This window comes from Emys orbicularis, chromosome 3 (assembly GCF_028017835.1).
Source record: "Emys orbicularis isolate rEmyOrb1 chromosome 3, rEmyOrb1.hap1, whole genome shotgun sequence".
Taxonomy (NCBI): Eukaryota; Metazoa; Chordata; order Testudines; family Emydidae; genus Emys; species Emys orbicularis.
The window spans coordinates 188011487-188023965 of record NC_088685.1 but is presented as its reverse complement, the minus strand read 5'-3'; the positions used below and the strand labels follow the sequence as shown (position 1 = coordinate 188023965).

The 12479-nt window shown below is 42.5% G+C and overlaps 1 protein-coding gene across 1 annotated transcript in view; it reads right to left on the bottom strand.

The window, feature by feature from the left end:
• The window catches only part of FSHR (follicle stimulating hormone receptor), a 172772-nt gene that overhangs the window by 26050 nt on the left and 134243 nt on the right, over positions 1-12479 (bottom strand). The window contains exons 5-6 of the mRNA XM_065400920.1: positions 4302-4373; positions 2056-2133 (exon numbers count right to left, since the gene is read on the bottom strand). Coding sequence (XP_065256992.1) covers positions 2056-2133; positions 4302-4373 — 150 coding nt within the window. The remainder of the gene's footprint in view (positions 1-2055; positions 2134-4301; positions 4374-12479) is intronic.

Sequence of the window (12479 nt, the reverse complement as noted above, 5' to 3'; positions counted from 1 at the left end):
TTTGTAGAAATTAAGAAGGTGCTGTTTGTACAGTGCTTAAAAGATGCAACGTGCTATATATAGGTGCTAAGTATTATCATTATGATTAAATAAGACGGAAAAGGTAAACGAATGAGATTTAGGGTCTTATTCTCTGGGTAGCTATTCCATATAACAGTGGGAATATCTCTGATAATACTTTTTCACTCTTCAGAGAATACTATCCACATCTGGTAGATTTTCAGGGGGATGGGATGGATAAATGGTGGGGTAGTCCAGTGATCCTCAACCAGGAGTCCGGGGCTCCCTAGGGGGCCTCGATCAGGTTTCAGAGGGGCCTCCAAGCAGAGCCAGCATTAGACTCGCTGGGGCCCAGGGAAGAAAGCTGAAGCCCCATCACATGGGGCTGAAGCCCAGGTCCCTGAGTCCTGCCACCCAGGGCTGAAGCTGAAGCCTGAGCAATGTAGCTTCGTGGGGGCCCCTGTGGCATGGAGCCCCAGGCAATTGCCCTGCTTGCTACCTACTAAACCCAGCCCTGGCTTTTATATGCAGAAAACCAGTTACTGTGGCACAGGTGGACCGGTGAGTTTTATAGCATGTTGGGGGAGCGGGGGGAGCTCAGGAAGAAAAAGGTTGAGAACGTCTGGGGTAGACAAACGAGGGGTGATAGTAATTAACTTTGCTATAGCTCTATCTTCAAATATTGAGGGTCTGATCCTGCTTCCACCCAAATCAGTAAGATCAGAATTGGTCCCTTGCTACATGACCCTTGCTTCCTATATCTGAGTCAAGCTGCAGGGAGTAATGGTAAATTTTCCAAACTAGGCACTGGCCTAGGTGGAATGAAAGAAGATTTTTAGTACAGCAAACAAACATTCAATGTGCCTATAAAAGGGATCTGGAAACCCAGCTAGTTCATTAAAAAACATGATTGTTAAGTCAAATGAGACGTCGTCTAACTACACAGCATGAAACTGCATTGTGAACTGGCCTGTAACAATATATTAGCGTTATGTACAAGTATACCATATTTTACACATATCTACATGTAATTTGCTTGAATAATGAATGTCTTTGAATGATGTATCTGATTGCAAATATGTATGAGCTATTCATCCTTTGGAACACAATTTGTATTATGTGGAACCATCATGGTCTTTAACCTTGGTACCATTAATTGTTAAATTTTCTCTATGCTCTGCTGTGGTTCTAAAATACAGATCTGAAATGAAAAGGCAGGAGGGAGAGAGAGATTACTGAATACTGAAAGTATAGAAGAAGACAAGAGATATTTCTTAGTTAGGAGCTTTGCCCATTTGCAAACCCATTTAAATGTGGTGGGGATTTTAAAGTGGGTTCTGGGTTCAATTTCTACTTAGGAAAAACTGGGGAGGAAAGGGGCAGAAAGGGATCAGAGAGAAGAAACCCAGTGAAAATGAGGGTGACAAATGGAGTAGAGCACAGACAGAGTGAAGAATAAACAAAGGCTGTGTAAAAAGAGCAGTGATAATGGGGGGGATATCATTCTGATGGGAAAAAAGAGGATATCTAATGATTCTCTGCTGCCTTAAGTTTATACTTGGAGGAGACAGCCATCAGGCTTATTGGCTCCATGATGCTCTGCTGGCCCCATTTGTATGCTTGCCAGCCTAACTTTTGGGAGGCAGTTCTATCCCTGACACACAGCACATATATAGCTCTCACTGTTGCCCCATGCCATTGGCTTCCTCCCACCTGTTTCCTGTATCTACATGTTGTCTTTTGTTACATACTTTGACAAATGTGTGGGACAAGAATCGTCTTTTTGTTTTGTGTGTGTCGCACTGGGGCTCCAATCCCTGCCTGGTGTCTTGAGGAGCTGCACAATACAAGTATTTAACAACAAGACAAGTTTCTTCCAGCCAGAATTTGTTATAAATGAATTCAATCTTCATGGGGTAAAAACCCCCACACATGTTTGAATTACAGAGTAAAATTCGTTTTGCAAACCTATAAAATAGCACCCAACAAAGTTTCTCAGGCTCTATTCTGGAGAAGATGTGAACTAAGATGTGGTATTTGCTAATTCTTACTCACATAATGACACTTTCAGAACTCAGGCCCATGAAGGAATTCCTTTCAATTGTACGTATATTTATATTATCTTGAATATCTCTGAAAAAGAAAGTAAAGTAAAAATTAAACAGTTTTGTAGCTCTGTGATCCTTTCATTTCTTTGACAGGAAATGATGCTTCAAACACCAAAGAAATTTTTCTTTACATTAGATCTGAGAAAATATTTTACATGTAGGTTTCCTGAATGATATCACTAAGTTTGTCCAAGTACTGCTGGGGAGTGAAATGGGAGCAATTACTTCCATACTTTTGCTTTTTGCTTTCTAGAGCATGCATCTTAAGCAAGGCAAAATCAACAGTATGCACTAAGGGCTGGATCCTTTGAGCCTCAGACCCATGAATAATACTGCCACAACAAGTAATTAAAGAAGTTGCAGGATTGGCCCCTAAACTAATGCAGAGAAGGGTCGTCTTTTTTGGCCCTGATTCATCAAGGTACTTAAGCATGTAAGTAATTCCTCCACTAATGTCAACTACTCATGTGCTTAAAACTAGGCACAGGCTAAACTGGGGCCTCTGACAGTTTATTGCATTGACAAGTATTCATTTCAGTCAGTTCCACAGTAGACTGTTATATATAAAAGGATAAAGGATGACTGATGTATAAAAGGATATACTCATACACATTTCTGTTACTTGCTCAAAATACAGCTCCAAGAAGTTAAACGGTATTACTCATAATTTAGACTGGGAGAATTGTTGTTTTCATGCTGTTTTTAATGGAAAGCCTGAAACTTAATGCAGCTTTAAACTTGTCTCATTCTGAGCGCTATATATGGCCACGATACTGAATTATCTGATAGTTAAACAGGGGCCTCATTCTGCAAGTGTAACTCCGATTGAAATCAACAGGAGCATCAGTAAGTGAAATTCACACCTGTACAAAGAGCCAGGACAAGGCCTTATAACATTTATACATACATGCACACACACATCCGCACGTGCACACACATACCATTAAATTCCCAATTATGGAATGAAATCCTGCCCCTCTGAAGTCAACAGGAGCTTTGCAATTGACTTTAAGAGGGCCAGGACTTCAACCAACATCTATTTTGGGACTAATGGTGTGGCCTTCTGCAAAGGGAGGAATTTCAAATAACCTGTGATTCTCTAGCATAGATCGATCCAGAGTAACTAAGTCTGAAGATGATTACAAAGCTGCCTAGAAAAAAGGTTACATGGATCCTTGCATGCTGTACCTGCTATATGGAGTCACAAAGAGCTAGAGTGCAATTCCGGAAACTCCATACTTGACAAAACACAGTACCTATATATTTGAATAGCAGTACCCCAGATAGGTGGAGGATTAATATTCCTGAAGATTAATGTCATATAAGATTTAAATCTAAGCAAGAGTAGTGGAAATATACCCCAACTTTCTATTAATATACCTCAACACCAGCCACCTGTAAGGATGAAACAAGAGTGCCTATTCATTCCCTGGCTGCTTGTGACTGCCAGCCAGAGCTGTTGAAAAATTTCTTTCAAAACTGTGTTTTTGATAGTGAATTCCTGACCCTATTAAAGTCCATTGCAAAATTCCTACTGACTTCCAGGGGTCAGGATTATCAAAGCTGGTTTTTGATGGAAAAATTAGGTTTTTGACTAAATGAAAATTTTCACAGAGAGTGCTTGCTTTCCATGGAAAGTGTTGACTTTTTGTTGGAAAAAAAACAACCTGAAAAATGTTTGCGTTCTTGGTTTTTCAACAAAAATTAATGATTTGTTCTCCATTTTTGTTGAAATTTTCTAAGGGAAATATTACCCTATTTTCCAACCACCTCTATTGCCAACACAGGTGTTGACTGCAGTGATTTTTTTGTAACCTGTCCACTGGGAAGTGGATTCAGACCAACTCATTTCACACAGACCACAGAACATTCACCAGATGACAACAAATTTCTTTCTCTACCAGTCTGGCTTGAATTTAAATTGGTGACTTAGAAGTTAAAGGTTATTGTTGGTCCCATGAACCAAATAAAAAGTTCTCTGTCACATGCCATATATAAAATCTTGTATAGAGAAGTCACAGGAACACTCAAATAATGTAAAACAAATTATCAATGCACACCAGATTACAACTGGTGATGAAGTGACAAAGTCACTAAACAAATGCAAAGGGAAACGTGTCAAAGATCTTATTAGAGGAGCAGACCATTTGAATGGAGATAACAAAAAGTTAAAAGCAGCCAATATAAACTTACAATACAACTTTCTGGAGAGATTGTAGCTTATGTACAGTAGGTAAAAACTTAATGCCAGTGTTTGATATTGACCTAAAGAGGGAGAGAACAAATGAAGATTATTAGCTGTGGCTCACAAGTAAAATAAAACTAACGAAGAAATACAGGAATAAAATTGGCAAACATTTAGAGTGAAATTGAGCCATGTGCAGAAGGCCTACACACCAGGGAAACCATACTTATGTTGTATAGTATGGGTGTATGGTATAGAAAAGTAGTGGCCTAACTCTGCTGCCCCTGAAGTCAGGAGTAAAACTCTCGCTTTCAATGGGAGGGGAGTAAGGGCGATGCTGAATGCTTTCTGAAATGCTACCCCTCAGGATTTAAACTGGTGTTGCCTAAGGAGCCTTTCACTGACCCCCTGCACAGGGGTGCATTTCAGCCTTCATTTGTTACGTTTCAGAAATGTATTTTGCTTAGATGTCAGTTCATCAATAGTGCGTTGGTTCAGCAACTGAAGGACCCAGATTAGGGATTGAATTTAGGGTGCCAAAAATAAAATGAAAGAAGGGCATGCCTATTACACAGATGGGGAGGCCTCAGGATCAAGAGTAGAAAGCATCCGATTTCTAATTTTACACCTTTTATTAATTTAATAAAGACATGAACTTTCAGGTACTTTAATTATTCTCAGTCTGGCATTCTGGACTGAAGGAAGGTTCTGTCCTGGTGTTCGTTTTTCCACTATCTTTTAAACAGATTAATCACAGTGATACAGAATAACATGTTTTTATAATATGTATTTGTAAATATGAACCCATTTTTAACCACAATTTTTAACCTCCACTTTAGTGGAATTGTCATTTCCACTGGAAAATGACAGCACTTCAGAAAGTAGGAAAAACCAGACTGTTTGTTTCCTAGTGTGTTGGGTATTTATAATCTGAACATACATTAGCTATGTAGCAATTAGTCCCACTCGAGATGAAGCTGAGTTTCAAAAATTGGAATCACAACTAAGTCCAAACTTCCCCCACAATAAGGGTTTCTTGCATCAGGGGATGTGGTTGAGGCATGTGACCATGCTCTTCACTGTCCAAGAAAAATTACCTGGCACACTTGAGTAGGACTCAAGGGCTTGTCTATACTTATGGCTAAATCAGCACTGCTGTGATTGGTGGCAGAGTGCACTCCTGATGACTCCTGTATTCCAGGGCCCCAAGAAGAGTAAGGTAAGTAGGCAGGAGAGCATCTCCCGTTGACACAGTGCAGTGTAGACACCACTCTAAGCAGGGCCGGCTCTAACTTTTTTGCCGCCCCAGGCAAAAAAGAAGAGCGCCGCCCCACCGTAACACCACCCTCCCAGCGCCGCGCCTCGCCGCTCAAACCCCCGAGCACCTCGCCGGGCCAACCAAACCCCCCCCGAGTGCCGGGCCGGCCAAACCCCCGCCCCCGAGCGCCGCACCGCGCCAGGCTGCCCAAACCCCCATTCCCCCCGAGCGCCACGCCAGGCCACCCAAACCACCGGGGCGCCGCGCCAGGCCGCCCAAACCCCCGCGCCCCCCCCCCCAGCGCCGCGCCGCTGAAACACCCCCCGCGCTGCCCGGCCGAAACAAACAAAAAAACAAACAAAAAAAAACCCTTGAGCACCTCCCCGCCGAACAAAAAAACCAGAAACACCGCGAGCGGCCCCCGCCACCCCAACATTGGCCGCTCCTTCTAAGGTGCCGCCCCAAGCACGTGCTTGGTCAGCTGGTGCCTGGAGCCGGCCCTGGCTCTAAGTCAACCTAACTTAAGTCGACTTATGTAACTGAAGTAGCGTAACTTAGGATGACTTACAGCTGTAGTGTAGACCAGTCCCCAGAAGTCCACAGGGTTTATTTGGCAAGGGTTACCCTGCCACAGTCTCCTTAGATCCCTCAGGCTAGTCCCCGGTGGCACAGAAAAACCCTATGGTATTTTGCAGCAGAGCAAAGAACTAGTCCCATAGAGAAAAAAACCCCACAATAATCCTGTCCCAGGCCTACCTTCCTCTGGGGAGACTCTGGTAATCAGTCTTGGGAGAGGTACTGAGCATGCCCTTTCCTCAGAGAGCAAAGGATAGTAGGGCTGCTCTTACTGAGCTTTCCTCTTTCCTTTTTAACTGCCCCACCCTTACTACCTGACAGCAAGTGCAAATGTGGCAGGGCAGGGGCTGAGTGGGCTCCTAGCAGCTAGTTAACCCTTGCTGCCCCAGGATGGGGATGACACACCCCAACACAAGGCCTAAACAGAGTATTACAGAACACAATACCTTTTTTGGCTCATAAACTGTTATCCAATTTGATAACATTGATGATATATTGATCACCTATATACAGTGAAAGAACAGTGCCACAGGTATCAGCAAAGCTGCCTGGGCTTCTGGCTTAGGCCAGTTGCATTACCAGACAAAGAGAAGAGCAGGCTTCAGTTACGGCATAATGCCTGTATGTATCTACTGCGTGAGGTGGTATTGGAGGTAACCTTGAACTGAGAATACTGTTGGTTTTTTTTAAAGAAATACATTAGTGGTATATCAAAGGTTTTGGGTATGTCTACATTAGACACTTCAGGAACAGAAGGGGTTATTCTATCACTGTAGTAAATCTACCTCTCTGAGTGGCAGTAGCTAGGCTCATGGAAGACTTAGGCTGGCTTAATTACATTGCACAGGACATGACATTTTTCACAGTCCTGAGCAATGTAGTTAAGCCAACCTAATGTTGTAGGGTAGACCAGGCCTTTCTATTAGCATCTACACAGAATAGTGGTCTTCTGTTATTAGATTTTTTTTTTTTGCACACTTACATTCTTGAATAATTAAATGATGATGAAAAACTCTGGCTGAGACTCTGGAAAACATAATGAGCATTCATATAATGTTCAATGTGAACCTGAAGTGTTCTGGAAAAGTTGTTAAAAGACCCTTCAGATATTCATGACCAAATGTGGAAATCTAAACAGGACATCTAAATCCCACATTTGGGCATTTAAATTCACACTTAGGTCCATAAAATGGCCATTCACATGCCTAAGTGTTGATTCAAGTTCTCAAATGTGGAATCTGGATATGCTATTTAGACACGATGAAAAATGGGTTCTTGGCAGGGGCGGCTCCAGGCACCAGTGCAGCAAGCGCGTGCTTGGGGCGGCAAGCTGCGGGGGGTGGCCTGCCGGTTGCTGTGAGGACGGCAGTCAGGCGGCCTTCGGTGGCATGCCTGCGGGAGGTCCGCCGGTCCCGCGGCTTCGGCGGCGGGGACGCTGATGGTGTGGCACCGGCGGACCTCCTGCAGGCATGCCGCCGAATCCGCGTGACCAGCAGACCGCGCGCAGGTGTGCCGCCGAAAGCCACCAGCCTGTCGTGCTTGGGGCGGCAAAAAACATAGAGCCGCCCCTGGCTCTTGGTGGTTTCATTTTATAACCATAAGCCTTTGCATTACATGAAAGACCATTTAAAGGGAAGGCAGTGAATATTCAAAAATACACCTTGGGGACAATTTATTAAATGTCACGATTACTTTGTCTTGGGAACAGGCATGTTTGCACTAGATAAAAACAATTCCAACTTGTCACAAGTGACCAAGAAAGTGCAACAAAATGTACTTTGCAAAACTAACACATACAGATAAATTGAAAGGCATTATTAATGCAGCAGGTGGGTCATCACAAGATTTTTATTTTTAATGTACATCTTGCAGTGCTGCATCCTGAATAGAGTTAGCAAAACAACCATTAAAAGAGATAGAAAGACAGTGCCTGCATCACCTTCCTTACACTACTTAAAGTTCAATCTCTAAATTAGCTGAGAATTGTGTGGGGTTTGAGCTCCACAGCTGCCTTTGATTTTCAATGAGAGTCATATGGCTACAATTCCATGAAATTGTTTAAAGGTGTTAAATGTAAGAGTCACTTGTATTTAAATACAAATTATACCATGCATTTGTTTTAATAACGTCTGTGCTGAGGCAGATAACAATTGTTGCCAGATTGTGTCGAGGTATAGTAGGGCAGAAAGGAGGGAATTAATAGCTTTCCTCCCCACATCACTTCCCAGAGCTAAGCTTGGTCCTTGTGTTCAGACAGTAAAAGGACTATAGTACTCTTGCACCACCACCATCACCACTAGGTCCCCCCAAAGAGTGAGTCATGTTGGTCAGCAGAGCTTGCACCCCACAGGTGGGAAGGGGAACTTGTAAAGTCTGCGTGATGCAGCAGTCACTATCCTTCTGTTCTCCCAGAGGTATTGGGCAGGATTCTGTTCTCACATCAGGTATGTGTAACTAGACTGGCTTTAAAGGCATGGGATTATGGAGTGTACAATTTAGAAAATCATAACACTTTTATTAAATCTGTAGGTGGTGCAGTGGAGTGCACTGGTGGACAGGACGATGATTAGAAACAGGCGAGACTGTTTTTTTAGCAAGTCATGTGGCAGAAAAACTAAAAACACTGGTTAAACCATAGTCCTGTTGGGCCTCCCTCTCTCTTTTTTACTCAACCAACAAATCTCTAGAGTGGATAATCTTGTAATAATGTAGATAATCCCATTTACTGGATATCCTTCCTGCAGGACAGTTGTGTCAGTTTTGGCAAGGGTTACCCTGCCACAGTCTCATGCAATACCATATTAATATTCAATACTTAGAAAATGTAATTATCCCATAGGTTGATGGGTGTACTGAGAAATCTAGCCATCACTTCTTCCCTAGCCATAATAAAGAACTAGTAATAGTGTTCATATGTTTGAAGAATCTTATAGAAAACCCCTTAAGCAGCATGTTGCAAAGTTCATTACATTGATGAGCTACTGATATTTTAATACTTTGCCCAATGTCTCTCCATCTCATGCATTGACAATGTTCTATGTTTCGTATTGTCTTCTGCAAACTGACAATAAGTACCTATTTTTGCTTTAGTTTTTTTGAACTGGGTTTTGACTATCCTATCACAGACAATGTACTGACTGTGGATCTTAGAAAATACGATTTGCCATACTGGGCCAGGCCAGTAACCCATCTAGTCTGATATCCTGTCATTCACATTGACCAATATCAGAACCTTCAGAAGAAGGTGCAAGACTTGCAGTAATGGGCAATTATATAACAACCTACAACTTCTTCCTAGCTTCTGATGGTTAGTCTGAGTTATGTTGTGGTGAATGAGGGTTTGTTACTCCCCGTACAATTTTTATCCTATTTTATGAGTTTTCATAGATTCATAGATTCTAGGACTGGAAGGGACCTCGAGAGGTCATTGAGTCCAGTCCCCTGCCCGCATGGGCACTATATATGTGGATGTTCTCCACATATATAGCCATATATGTGCCTAATCCTTTTCTGACTCCTACTAAGCACTTGGCTTGAATGGAATCATGTGGCAGGGAGTCCCACAGATTAATTATGCAGTGAGTAAAAAAAGTATTCCCTTGTTGCAGTTTTAAATTTCTTGCCTTCCATTTTCATTGGCTATCCCCTTGATCTTGTATTATGAGAAAGGATAAACAGGAGAACCTGATTTACCTTCTTTCTAGCAGTTGTTCTTTTGTACATTTCTATTGTGTCCTCTCTGAGCAATTTCCTCCCTAAACAAAACTATCCCAATATTTTCATCATTGAAATAAATGTATCTCTGTCCTCTAAAGAGGTGTTGAGAAAAAGGCAAATGGTAGCCTGTGAAACAGTCAAGAGCATGGAGAACGTTGCAGTATTTCATCTAGAAATGTGCCAAGGAAGGACATCTGGGTATCATTGTCGGCATAGGAGGGTATAAACAGCTTGAAAGGACAAGGATCTGTCATCATCACAGCACTCATTCTTTCTCTTTCTCAACCAATGACTATTCCAGGGTGGATATATATTAAATAGTCACTGGGCTAGAGAAAGGAAGTGGGAAGCCTCGAGTCCAGTGCTCTGAGGCCACCTATCAGATCAGGCCCCACATGCAACTTAGGTACCTGAATGTCTATCTTTCCCAGGTTTGCAAATTGCTCAGAGATTTAAGGGGAGATAGGCCTACAGTGGGGCAGAAGTGTGCATGCCCCATGGGCCAAAACTTCGGTGCTGAGAGAACTTTGACAGCAGAAAGTTAGGCTGAGTGAGTTTAGGCACCTATAGGGCTAGACAAAAGCCATCTGGGAGTTTTGTGGATTGCAGTGGTGCTGTGCACAGGTACTTAGATGTCTAACTCTGGAGTTTAGGTGCCCAAGGTGCTTTGTGAATTGTACCCACGGAATTATAAATCATCAGAGCTGAGTGAACAAATTGTTATGTAAATCAGCACAGCTCCATGCTGCTACAGTGATTTAGACCAGCTGAGAATCTGGACCAACATTCATACCAACTTTTGGAAATTGCTATTGAGTAATTATTCAAGTTTATAACTGAATAATACTGCAAGGTTTGGCATTTTAGCAATCAAATAACTGTTCGGAAATATCTTTCCCCCCATTAAACTGTAGTAAGCACTGTCCCAAAGGTGCTGTGGAGGGGAACTTTAAGGAGAAATTGAACATAGGTTTAGGGAAAATAAGGGAAAGGAACACAAAGAAATGGAAAGGAAAAAAGGAACCAGAATGTGAAAGAGCTGTTGGTGGGATTAATACTGGTGACATGTCAGGCTATGACAGCTATGTGGGGAGAGAACTAGCACAACAGTCAATGCCCTATAGTGAGCAGAGAACTGGGTGTGGTTTGATATCTTGGAGTTCGGTTTCCACGCATTCAAAAGTGTGGATGTTCTCTTTGTCACACACGACTGTCTTGTAGCTATCTCACTTGGGCCATAATTCAGCACCCTTTGAAGTCAATGGAAAGACTCCCAATGGTGCCAACATATAACTGGGCTGGGGAGCCTTACCCTTTCCTTGAGCATCCTATTCCATGCATTCCCACTTGGAAAATGAGTGAAAACAGTGTATTGATATCTATGGTAAGACAGATGCTTTTTTATTTCCATATATCAGTTAGTTATATTTGAGAAAATATGCTATTGTTCACTCTTTTTTGTAGGCATGGCTAGCCCTGCCAAGTAAACTGTATTTGGCATAGGTTATTCACTCTTTGCTGCTTGCTGTGAAGATTTTATTTAGGGTAAACAGTGACATACTTTTGCACCTATGTAGCCATCTATAGTCAAACATAAAGGTGTAGTAGTTCATAGAGTACTGTGTAATATTCAGTCTGGCAGCCAAAGGAAAAAGGCATGTGAATTCTACTCATGACAACTGGAATATCAGTCATTTTCCCCATTGCCAAGAAAATATGCCTCTACCCCACAAGAAGATGTTTGCATTGTTATTTCCTTATTCAACATCCTGACATTCAGTTAGTCAAATTTCATTGTGACTGCAGCTAGCTTTGGTACAGCAGATACTCAGACAGACTCTAGCCAGGTTACAGCCCCATTGCTTCTCAGTGGCGAATGCCCAACACAGCATCCCTCTGGAGAAGGGGAACTCTCTGCTGGAACACTGCGCGGCATTGGGCCCTGTGCCTCTGCCTACTTCCTTGTACAGAAGTTGGGGATATGGTGTGATGGGGGCTGTGCTCTGCTACACCAATCCCCCACTGTAGCAGAGTCCATTAAGGTTCCTCTATCACTGGCACAACTCAGAGCTGCTTGGCTGCCTTTGGCCCTGTGGGTTAGGGATTTATAACTGGCTTCATGACAAGTGCCACCATCTCCTGCACTGAGTGAATCTAGTTCTAGAACTCCATCTCCACTCACTAAAGGAATGCCACACAACAGTCCAGCAGGGGCATACTTTGGGGACAGAGAGGACTCCAGCAACACACAACTCACAGGAGAGGATTTTTTTTTTAATATCTTGGTCAGATCATATCTATAAGACGTCTAGTGAACTGAAATGCACAGAATAGACAAACTTCATTAGCATTACACAAAGGTCCAAGATCTTAATTAGCAGACAATTGTGATGGCATTGCTCCTTAATGACAAGAAGCTTGCAACAAAATATGAGTGTTTTGGCTAACGTTTAGAGGAGAGCATTCTGAAGCTCCAGTGGCACAATTACTGCATCTGATTCCCTTCTCACACCATTGATTCCTATAGAGTTATTACTGATTTACACCACTGTGACAGGTGGCTCAGGGCCCACTATTTTGTTAAATCATTGGTGAATCCCAGCAGGTGAAGATTCCTCACAATCTGAAAATGTGT